Source organism: Loxodonta africana, chromosome 22 (genome assembly GCF_030014295.1).
Source record: "Loxodonta africana isolate mLoxAfr1 chromosome 22, mLoxAfr1.hap2, whole genome shotgun sequence".
In the NCBI taxonomy this organism is placed as follows: Eukaryota; Metazoa; Chordata; class Mammalia; order Proboscidea; family Elephantidae; genus Loxodonta; species Loxodonta africana.
This window is the reverse complement of record NC_087363.1, coordinates 48,532,431-48,547,841: the sequence shown is the minus strand read 5'-3', so window position 1 is coordinate 48,547,841 and position 15,411 is coordinate 48,532,431. Positions and strand designations below refer to the sequence as shown.

The window sequence follows — 15,411 nt, the reverse complement described above, 5'->3', positions numbered from 1 at the left end:
TGTAGTCTTTGATCTTCATCAGTAAGTGCTTCAAGTCCTCTTTGCTTTCAGCAAGGTTGTATCATTGCATATAGCAGGTTGTTCATGAGTCATCCTCCAATCCTGACGCGGCATTCTTCTTCATAGTCCAGCTTCTCGTATTTTTCTCTCAGCATACAAACAGAATAAGTATGGTGAAAGGATACAACCCTGATGCACATCTTTCCTGATTTTAAGCCACTCGATATCCCCTTTTTCTTTTCGAACAACCGCCTCCTGGTCTATGTATGGGCTCCCCATTAGCACAATTAAGTGTTCTGCAATTCCTGTTCTTCACAATGTTATTCATAATTTCTTAGGATTCACACAGTCGAATGCCTTTGCATAATCAGTAAACTCCCCCAAGGCCCCCATAACATTTTAAAACTAAATCTCAGGTGAAAACACAGGCTGCTGACCTGTACTTTCACCACTGAACCCTGATTCTGCTATTCAGTGCAGCAGGAAGAGACTGACTCAGGGGCTGTTACTCACGACCATGAACAGCCACATTAGCAAACCTTCACTCTTTCCATTTAATGTTTCCATTATAACCCCAAACCATTATGCTGACCTTCTGCCACCTGAATCTTAGAGCATATGGCTCTCCCTTCCCAGGAATGCTATAAGCTGTGAAAAAGATAGCTAATGAAAGCCGTTACATCAAGCATACTGGTATAAGAAAGCCAATTTACAAGTCACTCTCCAAAGCCACTACTTTGTTTGCTAACAGAGATTCTTTCAACAGCTCTAATGCTTCCATAAGGAGGGGAAGACTACATTGCAGCAAAACTAAAAGACACAAGCACCTTCTCCTCCACGGCTTTTCCTTTTGCTGTGAGCACAGAAGAGGCTTTGAGCTTGAAGACTGCAGGGCAGCAGACAGCAGTTCTGGCTCAGGGTGCCAATAGCTAGGCATTCACTTCAAGAAAATGAAAGTGGTGAGGATGAAAAAAAAATTCTCTCCTCTTACCACAAAGGCCTCAAAAGGTCAGACCCTGGTTTCTTATCTTGAGATCCCAAGGACCTAGCATAGTGACGTAGCCAATCCGTCCTTCATAAGAGCACATCTCAGAGAAGCTGTCTCAGCTGTACCTGGCAGAATACACAGAGTTCGCTGAGGTCCCCACCTCAATCATATCTGTAACACATCTTGCCACGGTACATCCTGAGTTATCTGATGACTATACAATCTTTCCCCAGAACTATAAGCTTCTTAATGGCAAGGCCTGTTTTATTCATCTTTGTATCCCCAAACATGGATATAGACCCCATAGTACAAGACCAGTACCAGGTGCTCTCAAGTCAACCCTGACTCATGTTGACCCACTGTGTGTCACACTAGAATTGTGTTCCAAAGGGTTTTCAACAGCTGGTTTTTTGCAAGTAGATTGCCAGGCTTTTCTTCCGAGGAGCCTCTGGGTGGACTCACACCTATAACCTTTCAGTTTGTAGTCAAGAATATTAGGCGTCTGTACCACCCAGGGACTCTTCATAATACAAGAAGTCCTCAATCAATGTGGGCTGACTCCAATGCCTCAGGGTTCTGCCATGAGCCTTATCCATTCAACATTTTATCAATTACTTAAAAACACAGCCAATCTGTTGATTTTATTAAGCTGGAACGGAAAGCTAGCTAAAGGACAGCATTGATAATCACAGGGATTTTTATAAGCTGTGTCTCAAGGTTGAAATCCGTCAGCAAAATGAAATTTGATGGAGAGAAGAGTTTCAACTTGCATTTTCAAAATATAGCTAAAACGTTAAAAGAAAATTAAAAAAAAATTGTTTTTAAACTACTTAAAAAATAGCTGCATAGCAACAATATTTGGGGAGACTCAGCCTGGGATGAATATATATAGAAAAAAACTGCAAGTTTTCTTTGGCTACAAGCTTAACAGGAGCCAACAGTGAGATGCTGGCTTTTCTTATAGCTGCTGTAGCTGCTGCTGCTACTCCTCACGGTAATACAGTAGTAGTATTGATAGTAGTAGTAATGAAGTACTAATAACGGTTAACACAGAAGGTGCTGTGTACTGTATGCTTACTATTTGCCAAACATTGTGCTACGTGCCTTACAAATATTCTCTCAGTTCCTCACAACTCCTCTATGAAGTAGGAATCTTCATCTCCATTTGAGAAAGGAGCAAACTGAGTCTCAGAGTGGTTAAGTGACTTGTACAAGGTCACTCAACTGGTAAGTCAGAGTCATAGCAACAAGATTCAAACCCAGCTCCACTGGAATCCACTAGCCCATCTCTTAATGCCAAAAAACACAAACTGCGCCCCAATGAGCAGAGAATGATGAAAAAGGACAGCAACACTATTATTTGGGTCTATCAGGCAACATCTAGACTAGAATGCTGTATATAACTCTGGGTGCCCATTTATAAAAAGGGACAGTTTTTCATGCACGCTATCCAGAGGAATGGAACCGGTTGCCCTGATTTGTAACCCAAGTTACCCAAGGCACAGAAGGAATGAGATGCTTCAGGAGTCTGAAAAACTTTCATGTATAATAGAGAAGGCATGTTCTGTGTTTTCACCACTAACAGAATGAGGACCAGAGAGTGAAGATCCAGGGCCAGAATATTTTGGTTCGACCTAAGAACCTTCAAACAGTGAAGACATCTGATAATACAACACGTGGCCACAGGCATTAAGAGTTCTTTTTACCAGGAGGTTTTAAGCAAGAGGCTATAGGACCATAGCTGTCAGGGGTTCACAGAAGGGATTCCTGCAGGGGTAGAGGCTGAGTGAGGCTTCCACTCTAACCCCTTCCACCTTTGAGATCCACTGATCCTCCACACCAAGAGAGGAGGCCAGGGTACATTTTGGCATCCTGTTCTCCTTGCTCAGGAAGAGTCAATGGTTGTAACCTGTGGCCTGAAGATAATTTTATTGTTAAGATAGAAACAAACTCTTTCTACAATCTTACAAATAGCAATTGGAATAAGCATTCAATCATTTCAAGCAAGCACATGTACGGGTAAGTAGAAAGATGTTGCTGGATCTAGATATTTGAGCCTTATACATCCTAGCTTATTTCTATTTCTCAACAGTTCTTTTTTTTATTGGCTAATGAATCCAGCTCCAGAATCATAAAGAAAAATGACAATAGATAAATATTAGGTCTTCCTCTAGGAAGATTTCCATTTTCTATTAGAGATAAAACCCAAAAACCAAACCTGTTGCCATCGAGTCAATTCCATCTCATAGCGACCTGTCTTAGTTATCTAGTGCTGCTATAACAGAAATACCACAATTGGATGGCTTTAACAAACAGAAATTTATTTTCTCACGGTTAGGAGGCTAGAACTAAACTCATCAAGCTCAGGCTCTAGGGAAAGACTTTCTCTTTCTGTCAGCTCTGGAGGAAGGTCCTCATCTCTTTGAGCTTCTGCTCTTAGACGATCCTCACATGGCTTAGCATCTCCCCTTGCCTAGTCTGCTCCTATTATTTTTTTTCTAAGAGAATAACTCAAGACATACCCTTCATTAATCCTACCTCATCAACATAACCGAAAACTCATTCACTAATGGGATCATAACTACAGGCATAGAGGTTAGGATTTACAACACATATTTTTGAGGGGCAGAATTCAACCATAACATTCCACCCTTTGGCCCCCCAAAATTCATGTCCTTGCCACATGCAAAACACATTCACCCCATCATGTCATCCCAAAAGTCTTAAATCAGCTCTAAGTCCAAAATCTCATCTTCTCAATCATTCAAATCAAATATGGGTGAGACTTTAGGCATATTCCATCCTGGGGTAAAATTCCTCTTCATCTGTGAACCTGTGAAATCTAGGTTACAAGTTATCTGTTTCCAAAGTACCATGGTGGAACAGACACAAGGTAGACATTTCCATTGCAAATGGGAGACCTGGAGGGAAAGAAGAGATAACAGGGACCAAGCAAGTCCAAAACTCAGCAGAACACATTACACTGGCTCTCAAGGCTTGAAAATAATCCTCTCTTCTCTGAGACCACCTGGGCAATGGCCCCACCCACCAGACTCTGGGTATTGGCCATGCCCTCTGGATTCTGAGTGGAGGCCCCTTGGCCTTGGGCTTCAGCTCTGCCTGCTAGACCCTGTGGCATGGCAACTCTGCTCCCTTAGCTTTAGATGGCCCCATTCTCCTAGGCCATCTGAGTGGCAACCCCACCTCCTTGGCCTCAGCAGGCCCCATTCTTCTGTCCCTTAGGCATGGCAGCCCCACCCCCCAGCACACCTTAACGGCAGCCCCACACTCTGAAACCAAGTTGGCAAAGATTCCACTCTTTGAAACCTAGGACTGTGGCCCAACCCTTTGAGATCCAGGAGACCTTGGCCCCACGCTTTGAAACTGGGTCAGCCCTGCTTCCTGTGCTTCTTTCAACAGTTTTGCTGATCTCTGAGCTGCTCCAGGGATGGGCCTTTTCTTTTCTTGGAAGACAACAGATGTAGCTCCTTTGGCCTGTTTACTGCCTGTAGAATTCCAAAAGGCAGACAGTGTTCTTTCCTTTTGTTCTTCCTCTGTCCCTTCATGGGTTTTCTCCTATGGTGGTTGGTTAGATCCATCAATCACAGGCATAATTTCTTTAACAAAAGATTGTGTAGCCACGTCCACGAACGTTGTTCTAGGACATGTGTCCTTGGTTTGTACAACAGCATTTTCCTAAACTTTAAGTTCTGCTTTTATTTTGCACAGTTCTTTTTTAAGTCCATCTCCTTCTTCTTGCATTTCACTATAAGCAGCAAGGAGAAACCACGCGGCCCCTTTAAGACCTTGCTTAGAAATCTCATCAGCCAGATACCCAAGTTCATCACTTAAAAAGTTCTACCTTCTACCAAACATCTGAAGATAATTCAGACAAGTTCTTTGCCACTGCATAAAAGGCACCACTCTTCTTCCACTGTTCAATCAGATGTTTATCATTTTCTTCTAAAGCGTCATCAGAAGCACATTCCATATTCACATGTCTAGCAACATTCTGTTGCTGGTGCTGTATGTATTCTCTAAGGTGACAGAGATATTCCTATAGCTCTCCTCACTTCCTTCTGAGCCTTCACCAGAATTGCCTTTGATATCTGTAATTCTACCAACAGTCTCTTCAAGGCAATCTAGGCTTTTACTATTAGGCACTTTAAAACTCTTCTAGCCTCTACCTATTACCCACTTCCAAAACCGATTCCACATTTTAGGTATCTGCTCAAGCGGGACCCCACTCTTCTGCTTCCAAATCCTGTCTTATTTATCTAGCGCTGCTATAACAGAAATATCACAAATGGATGGCTTTAACAAACAGAAATTTATTTTCTCACAGTTTAACAGGCTAGAAGTCTGAGATCTGGGCTCCGGCTCTAGGGGAAGGCTTTCTCGCTCTGTCAGCTCTGGAGGAAGATCCCTGTTTCTTCAGCTTCAGCTACCGGCTCCCTGGAGACTTCCATATGTCTTGGCATCTATCTTACCCCATCTCTCCTCTGCTTGTTTGTTTAATCTTTTTTATATCTCAATAGAGATTTACTCAAGATATATCCTATACTAATCTTGCCTCATTAATAAAGACAACCTATTCCCAGACAGGATTATACCCACAGGCATACAGGTTAGCATTTACAACACGTATTTTGGGGGGACATAATTCAATCCATAACACAACCCTACAGAATAGACGAAAACTGCCCCATAGGATTTCCAAGGCTATACAACTTTATGGCAACAGACAGACAGCCAAAGCTTTCTCCTGCAGAGCAGCTGGTGGGTTTGAACTGCAAATCTTTCGGTTAGCAGCCAAGCTCTTAACCCACTGTGCCACCAGGGCTTCTTCCTACTTGGGAGAAGATGATACAATTATTTTCCTACATGTAAATTTAATTGCCTTCCTGTCCCCTTGGCACATAATAGGTGCAATCTGCAACCACATGTTTAAAGTCAACTTCATTAACACTTTCGTAATTTTTTTCATTTTGAGCTAACTCGTTGATAAGCTAATATTTTGAGTAACTAGGTTACTCCTCTGTCAAACTGATTTATTCTGCAACATGCCCTAAAATATTCTCACTAAAATTACGTGCATAAAGGCCTTATGGCAGGTAAAAATTCTCAATCAACTCCCCCTCCTAGCCTGATTCTCAGGGAATGATTGCTGAATTGATGAGGCTGCTAATGTAGCAGTCAATGTGTGTGGTAGTCTCAAGTAAAAAAAAGGGCCATGAGATATTTACTGTTTTTGCCAGGCTGAGACAAAGGCAGTCTCATGCCTTAAGGCAGAGGAGGACTAGAAGACAGGCTAAGCAGGAGCCTAACAAACACTCAGAGGAGGACTAGAAGACAGGCTAAGCAGGAGCCTAACAAACACTCAGAGGAGGACTAGAAGACAGGCTAAGCAGGAGCCTAACAAACACTCAGAGGAGGACTAGAAGACAGGCTAAGCAGGAGCCTAACAAATACTGCACATTGAGACATGCAGTGGCGAGAGGCCAGGGGAGAGGTTATTAGAAGGAGGAGCAATCAGGCCTAGGGTTTAGATGATCTACAAAAGTAATGTAAGTCCAGTCAAATAGAGACTTGTACACCAGTGTTCACTGCAGCACTATTCACAATAGTCAGAAGGTGGAAACAACCTAAAATGCCCATCAACAGATGAATGGATAACCAAATGCAGTGCATACATATAACGGAATACTGAGAAATGAAGCTTTGATGCATGCTACACTATGGATGGAGTTTGAAGATATTACACTGAGTAAAATAAGTCAATCACAAGAGGACAAATATTGTATGACCTGACTTATATAAAAAGACAAGAAAAGACAAATGTATAGAGAACAAAGTTTATTAATGGTTACAGGAGGTGGGAGGAAGGAGAAAATGGGGGAGGGAGGTTTAACAGTGATGAAAATATTTGCATTAGGTTGCACAGATGATTAATTGCTGTCAATAAGTTGTACATTGGTAAAAAAAAAAAAAGTTGAACTGGTAAACATTGCGTGATATATATATTTACCTCAAAAAAAAAAAGTAGCCGCTGAGTCTGCTTATATACAAGCAAACACTTCATAGGATTTGATTTCTTGGTTTGGACGTTTAGGGTCATGGTTTCACGGCACATCCCAGTTAGCTGGCCAAATAACATGTTTAGTGCTTCTGTTCTACCTCCTAGTTCAGTGTGTAGTGCCTGGGGTTTTAAAAGCTTACAAGCAGCCATCCAAGGCACAACCACTGATCTCTATCTACCTGGAACAGAGGATGAAAGACAGGAATAGGAGGAGGATATGGAATGTGTGGCTAATTGCTTCCAGGAAAAACTGCCTTCTTTGCTATGAGAGCAGAAGAACTGGCTGGTGGCCAGCTACCATTACCGAACATTTTGATCAATGATTCCGCAGAAGAATCCTGATCAAAAGGGGGAAAATGTAGAACAGAACAGAAAATTCTCATGGACTCCAGACTTTCTGGAGTCATGAAAGTTTGATGAACCCCTGAAACTACTGCCCTGGAGATAATCTTTAAAACTTAAACCAAAAATATCCCCTGAAGTCTTAAAACAAAACAATACTTTAGCTTAACTAGTAAAAAAAAAAAAGTCTGCCTCGCGCATAATGCTCTTTGAAGAACTATCAATATGGGATCAAACTGACAACAGCAATTTGAAAGATTAGATAGGAACCATAGGGAGCAGTGAACATATGTTGATGCAGGAAAACAACTCAGAAAAGGAGGGTGGGAATGGTTACACACCTCAAAGAATGTAATCAATGTCACTAAATGGTGACTACTGAATTGGTGTATGTTTGCTGTGTATATTCTCAAGAACAACAACAACAAAATAAACAATATTGTATTAAAAAGAAAACCCTGTGGAGCCCAGTTCTACTCTGACACACATGGGGTCACCATGAGTCAGAATCAACTCAACAGCAACTGGTTGGTTTATACGATGTGAACATTAGGGAAAGCTGATTGAAAGGTATTTCGGTAACTCTCTGTAACTTTGTAACTCTTCTAAATCTTTTTATTTCAAAATAAAAAGTTAAAAAATCAAGAAGTAATGCAAGATAAAAATCCCAAGTCCGATCATCCAATGCCAAAGAAGTACCTAAGCAGGATGAACAAGGCTGGCACGTGGCGGCATAGCCATCCACGCTGATCGCAGGCCAGGGGATTGGCACATGCCCAATTTTATATGACGCGCCATGTGCAGGTGGGCATGGGCTCAGAGAGCTGTCCTTTGAAACAAAGAGCACGAATTCTGTAGGTATAAGCAAATTCCACGGGGGCAGATGAGGACAACCTGATCATTTCTATGCCAAGTCAAAGCAGTCTTGAGAAACAGAATGCACTTTCTAAAACATCTAGAGCTAGACAGTCTAATTCCATGTTGACACTGGTACATGGATGAATCCTGAAAACATAAAAAAAAAAAAACCCATTGCCACTGAGTCAACTGACTCATAGTCACCTCTACAGGACAGAGTAGAACCGCCTCATAGAGTTTCCATGGAGTGGCTGGTGGATTTGAACTGCTGACCTTTTGGTTAACAGCCATAGCTCGCCATCACTCTTAACCACTGCACCACCAGGGCTCCTTGAAAACACTATACTGAGTAAAACAAGTCAGAAACAAAAGGGCAAATGTTGTATAGTCCCACTTACATGAAATATCTAGAGTAGGCAAATGTATAGAGACAAAAGTTTATTAGTGGTCACCAGCACTTAACCACTGTGTCACCAGGACTCCTTTGCCAGTATGTAGGTGTCTGCTATACTATTTTCTGTATAAGCACACCATTTTTTTTAGTGTTTAAAAACAAGCGTTTAAAAAGAAGAAAAAAGTGTGGCTAGAGAGATCAGTAGGGGCTAAATTATTTTAGCCTTCAGATGTCATATTAAGAATTCGTTATTCTTCAGATAATAAGAAGCCACTGAGGGGTTTTAAATAGCAGAGTAGCATCATTAGATTTGCTCTCTAGTAAAGAAAGTACCAGCAGGAAGCCCAGCTAGAAAGCTGATGCAGTAACCCAGATGACAGCTGATAGTGGGCTTGTCTGCTAGCAGTGAAGACGGCGATGAAGCAAAGCTGCTAAGATATAAATGGTGAAGTATGAGTTTTCTAGGGACTTGGGGTTTAGTTCTCAAAAAACTGTTCAATTTTATCCCAGTCACATCAGGAAGCAAATGCGGTATCTAGGACAGAGACCTAAAATGAGAACAATTTCATTAGAGCAAGGACAATCTCCAGGACGGAGTCAAGAATTTTTTTTTTAAATTTGAAAATTTGAGTTTTTCTGTAAATCTTTAGAAGAAACAGAAGCAGTTATAAAACTGAAAGCTAATAAGCGTTCAGCGCCACACCAGATGGTCAAATAGATACATTCACAACTTGCCAGAATTCTGAAGCCTTGCGCAGCCCCTTCCAAACGTACAGATGCCTGTATCTGAGGAGAAAAAGAGATTCTATTTCTGATTCTGACAGCAAACGCTGAAGTCACATCTTGCCAGTAGAGAATGATATCTCTCAACCACAAACCCACCGAGAATTTCACAACGTAATTCTCACTTTGGAGAAAAGGGTTGTCTTTGACCACTACTTCCACCATCCTTGCTACAAAACACAAGGAAAATGAGAGTGAATGACAGTTGCTGAAGCAAACTCAGCTTTTTCAGCTGCACCCAAGAAAACAGATCTGTGCCTCTAGATTATTCATGAGCAGCCCACGTGTTATTCTGTGAAGAAAAAGCAAGCATATCAAGCAGAAATTTATCCCCACACTCAGAAAAATGGCCTGAGGCACAGAGTCTAAATTACGACAACTTCTTCAACGACAATGAAGCTGTGTTAAGTCTCCACTGAGGAAGAGAGTGAAGAATTAATTTCCTTTAACATAACTCTATGTGCCTCTTCAAAAGGTTAAGATTTAACATTAAGGATATCAGCTCCCCATCTAGCTAGTTTTGGTATAAATACATATTCTTGGATCTGACTTATGAATGTCTAGTTTATTGGATTTTTATATGGTATTCTTGGATCTGACTTATGAATGTCTAGTTTATAGGATTTTTATATGGTATTTTTTCCCATCTGTTCATACAACAAAGAATATTCAGAAATGTTCTTTTTGAAGGAGGTACTTCAAGCACACATACACGCAGTCTCCCAATTTTTATATATTCTTCTGGGAGAACTTGGTTTTAGAGGCAGGTTGGTATACTAGTTGCAGAGAACATTCTTCCCATTCCAGAACAGGTAAAACTTAGACAAAAAATTTTGTCTTAGATAACCAAGATACAGGATGTCAGACATACTGAGAGGTTCAGAAAATAATCACTAAATGACTCAGCTTCCTGACTCAACATTCACCCAGAAAGTATTTTTTTCCCATTTTGTCCAAACGGTGATGCTGAACAAAAATTTCAACCAATCCAAACTCAGGCAGCTAAGTACATGGTAAATACCATCTAACAGATTTTAATAGTTATAAATAAAACATTAATGAATTTACCATAGTTTTTTATATATCTCACTCTGATCAAATTTATGAGAATACATGTAATTCCTGAAGTTACAGAAGATTCCTTTAAGTAGTTATCACCATCCAGATAAAGCAGTACAAAAATGTTCACAGGCACTTTCACACAAATGCTTGAAAAGTCTGAAATAAGAGCTATGTGCTTAATGTCACTTTGGGGACATTCCAAGACTAATTTCAAGAGCATGTAAATACCCCTCGGAAACACATGAAATTCTTTTAAATAGTTACCTGGTGTAACAACTTTCATAAATTAGCAAATTCCCAACTGACCAGCTGATACTTACCTGCTGACCTGCGTGTAAACCCAGATGAATGTTAAGGACACATACCTAAGCGTATCATTTATAAAGCGCCTTTGGAATATACCAGAGACTAATTCCAGAGAAAAAACCACGGAATGCTCAGGGAATGAACATTCCCTTTCCAAGATACACACTCTAAGAATGATACTCACCGGGTTAAGTGTTTCCTCAGCAGAATGGTGAATGGTCCACCAGTCTGAGGTCCACTCCCACACGTTCCCCACTATGTTGTACAAGCCATAACCATTGGGAGGAAAGGCGTCGACCTAAAAGGAAATATGTTGTCAAAACACTCACCATGTTTAGAAAATCTCTTTGGTGGAAAATGTACTAAGAGCTATAACTTCAAAGCATGAGTATTAATTTTCATTCCAACAGTCAAAATAAAATTTGGCCACTGTAAATGCAGAGAGGCATTTTTTGGCTTTGGACTCTCAAAAGGAGTTTATGAATCTAAGGAGAATTTATATTACATAGCAGGAAAGGCAGCAAAACTATTCATAATAGAGAGACTAATATTGAGTATAATTCAAAACTGAATCAGACAGTGCAAGACGGACGGTGGGGTAGAGAGTGGTATTTAGACATTCAAAGTGGTAACAGGAACATCATATTGTACCCAACATGAGTCTTGGCACCAGAGCTGAGCTCTGCTGGCCACGCAATGTCTTTTAGCATTGAGAGACCACAAGTCAATTCCATGCTCTGCACCAGCCGCTTCCAACTCACCAACTTATCTTTAATCCTCAGCCACTGTCATCAAAACACCAAGGGGACTTGTTTTTATGTAGAAAATGTGAATTCATTATCAAGCATTCTGGAAGGCTAAGGCAAACTGTACACATTCTTCAGCAACCAATTGTATCACATTTCAAAGGCAGGTCAGACAGTCTGCCACATAACACTGTCACAGACACAAAATCAGAATGTGTAAGGCTTTTTAAAGAGGATAAGCAGGGGGGAAGGCGAGAAAAAACTTTAACTGGACAATAGTAAATGCAGAACAATTTGGCTATTTTAGTGACTGACTGAAATTTTTTTCTCAACATTTTTAATGGAAATTCTCAAACATAAAGCAAAAAAAAATTTTTTTTAAATGAAAAAGATTTCAAGTTATCTTCAGAATTTTTAAAATCTTTTTGTAAATTTATGCTTTTTTCCATACTAATGAGGTAGGACTGAAGTAACAAGTTAACTACTTGCCTTCTGAAGGTTTCATGTCTACATGTAAATATGGAAGTACCTGAGGCTTGGGGAATTCAGAGCACTTCAAACAAAGTTAAAGAAGCCATTCTGAAACAAAACTTAGTCCAGAAGAGGTAGAAAGCTGAAGAACTTCCCCATTCTGTTTCCATAATTAGCATTCATTACAGAAACAGCAGCATTTAGTTACTGGTTCATTCAGTAGTTTCATGAAGACTGACTGAAGGCAGGAAAGGATTCAAAGACAAATAAGACTGAAGGAGCTTAATGAGGGAAAAAAGAATATAACCAAACCAAAAAATCCAAGAAAGGAAGAATGGGATGAGAGGGTGAAAGAAATGCCACAGAAACTGCCGAGAGGGAACGATTTCTGGTTGAAGGTATCCTCCTCTGCTAAGGAAAAAGTGTTTGGGCTGGCCTTGGAGGTGGGGTCAGAGTTCAAAGGGTAAAGGAGAGGTCACAAGTATAAACTGCTCTCTGAAGAATTTGGAGGTGATCAGAAAGTGTAAGGTAGAGTAAAAACTGAACGGAGTAGAATGAAAAACAAGAAAATAATCTGTTTCTAGAGCAATTAAAAGATGAAACAAACATTCTGGAGGATGGAATCACTTCTCAGAGTTCTAGAAAGCACACGCCGAAGGGACCCTCAAGTCAGTGCATCTGAAGTCATATCTATATGCCAATACACAGCAGCTTGTTGTTGTTGTTTGGTGCTGTCCTGTTGATCCTGACTCATAGCGACTCTGTGTAACAGAGCAGAACTGCCCCATAGGGTTTTCTAAGCTGTAATCTGTACAGAAGCCGATTGCCAGGTCTTTCTTCCTCAGAACCACTGGGTGGGTTTGAACTGCCAATCTTTCGGTTAGCGGTGGAGCGGCAAGCAGTTTAACCCACCTGGGTCGGTTCAGCTATAAAATAGGGGAAATAACAGCGCATATTTAAAGGGCCTTTTTTGGCAGGGAAGTGTCCTTTAAATAATCTGATGTTTAAGTGAGGTAAAATTTGGAAGTCAACACCCCCAAATTATCATATGTGAGTATACCACTAAGGTAAATAAAAAACTTAAGTATCAATTGCTAAATTTATAACACTAACCAAACTTTGCTTCCAGGAACCTCAAAAGGAAACAAATACACATGAGAAACGCTTATTTTCAGGTGAATGAACTGATAGGCATTAAAATCAGAACAAACTAACAATTGTGTAATAACAGCCAAAAAAAAACATAAATGCTTTTGGCTTACTGTGGTCAAAATAGCTTGCTCAGGGCTCAGAGTTTATTAAAATGTCTTCTGAAATAACAAAACGTATGAAGGAGCAAGTGAGGGTGTTATTTCACCATAGTCTGTCCCATGATCAAGGTTAAACTCCTGGTCTCAACTGACCAGAACACATGGATACAGCAGAGCAGCTGAGGTGGACCAAGTTCCATGTGGGCCAACAAACAAGCCAGTGGCCTTTGAGGCAATTCCAGCTCACGGAGCCCCCCTGGATCACAGTAGAGTTGTGCTCCACAGGCTTGTCAATGACTGGTTTTTTGGAAGTAGATTGCCGGGTCTTTCTTTGGAGATACCTCTGGTAGACTCAACCCTCTGGCTTTTTGGTTAGCAGCCAGGTGCTAGCCATCTGCGCCACCCGGCAACTTCTTCTGTACGTACACTGCCCCAATTTAAAGATGCTGATCTCGTTAAGTCTCATTTCAAATACAGGGCGAAGTGACCTCTCTAAGCTCCCAGAATGCTTTTCTGATCCTGTTTCTCAGACAGGTTCCTTGAGGACTTCTGTTAACTGTCCTAATTTCATCTTAGTAACGTCCGTGGCAACTTCTTCAGCTAAGTTTTGTTGAATACATTCCAAGCAGACATTTGCTGAGCTTATACATAAATGTTTTAACTCTACACATCTGCAAAGTGTTCTAAGGCCAAACCGAACTTCGTTTTCTGAAAACACAAACTGATACGAAAAGAGTAAATGGTTCTACTTTCCTTGGCAGCTTATGTACTTAAATAAAGGTACAAAATACTTAAATAAAGGTATTATAACATTCCTAACTGTTCGATACAGCCTTACCACCTTTTCCTCAAACCATCAGGCAGTTATCTGTGTCTTATTCATCAGAGTTATCAGGCTCGTTCAAACAATGGCAATGGAAGCTATCACCATCCCCTTAGAAAGGCGCTCAGCCATCTCTCAGGACCAAGTGACCCACGTTCAACTCCTGTTCACATGGACCCCTTCTCCACTTGGGCCTTCGAAATTCTCATTTGAGTCTCTGTTGTGACAACTAACATTTGCTCCTGTAGCTGCACCAAGGTGTCGAGGCTTACGCACAGACCCTCCTTGTCAGAGAGCATACAGGGAGGGATCCAGGGGCTGAAGCCCTTCTCTGCCAGTCTCTCCCATGTGTCCCCTGACAAAGAAGTCCAGGTGTGGGCCTGATGCTCAGCGCCATCCATTTTCAGGGCCAGCAAATTCCCAGGTGAGCTGTTACACACTCGGTAGTGGATTCCAACTTCCGAGGCCACTGTCCTGCTGTCTATGTCAAGTCCTATTCTAGGTTCTGACGAGCACCCACATCAGGCACCTTAAGCAGGCATTCCATGCATCCCATAGCACCAGTTCTGTTTGCCAAAAGTGGCCCACTAAGCGCTTCCATGCCATGTCCAGATCTACGCCAGTAAGCCAGGCTTCTTACCCACTTAAAGTTTGAGGCCATTTCAGCCCCAAGACCTTTACTCGTTCGCTTTACCAAATAAAAGTATATCTGCAAGAGCGCCAGCTAACAGACGGTTCCGTTAGTCTTTTATGTCTACATCCAGGTTGGATGAACAATTTGTATGTCGGGACCCCTACGGACTTCCATCACTGTTTACTCTGACTTCCCAGTCCCAAGACATAGTTCACCATCTTTCGTGCCCTAACACATGCCCCATGTTCCACCTCCCTGGCACACCTTCCAAATTTAGAGCGTCCTGGAGTTTCTGAGATTAAATGAGATAAAACATATATATAAAAACCAAACCAAACCCATTGCCATCAAGTAGATTCCGACTCATAGCAACCCTACAGGACAGAGTAGAACTGCCCCATAGGGTTTCCAAGGAGTGCCTGGTGGATTCGAACTGCCAACCTTTTGGTTAGCAGCTGTGGCTCCTAACCACTGTGCCACCAGGGTTTCCAAAACATATAAAGAGGTACCAAATATATATTAAAAAAAAAAAAACCCATAGCCGTTGAGTCGATTCCAACTCATGGCAACCCCATAGGGTTTCCAAGGATATAAATGTCTACAGAAGCAGACTGCCACGTCTTTCTCCCATGAAGCCACTGGTGGCACCAAACCTGCTGACCTTTCGGTTAGCAG

At 41.3% G+C, this 15,411-nt stretch overlaps 1 protein-coding gene across 4 annotated transcripts in view; it reads right to left on the bottom strand.

Annotated features, from left to right (window-relative positions):
• The window catches only part of SUMF1 (sulfatase modifying factor 1), a 137,975-nt gene that overhangs the window by 63,519 nt on the left and 59,045 nt on the right, over positions 1-15,411 (bottom strand). For all 4 annotated transcript variants that reach the window (XM_010590031.3, XM_003409988.4, XM_064274998.1 and 1 more), the window contains one exon: positions 10,997-11,110. In XM_010590031.3, the coding sequence (XP_010588333.2) occupies positions 10,997-11,110 (114 nt within the window). The remainder of the gene's footprint in view (positions 1-10,996; positions 11,111-15,411) is intronic.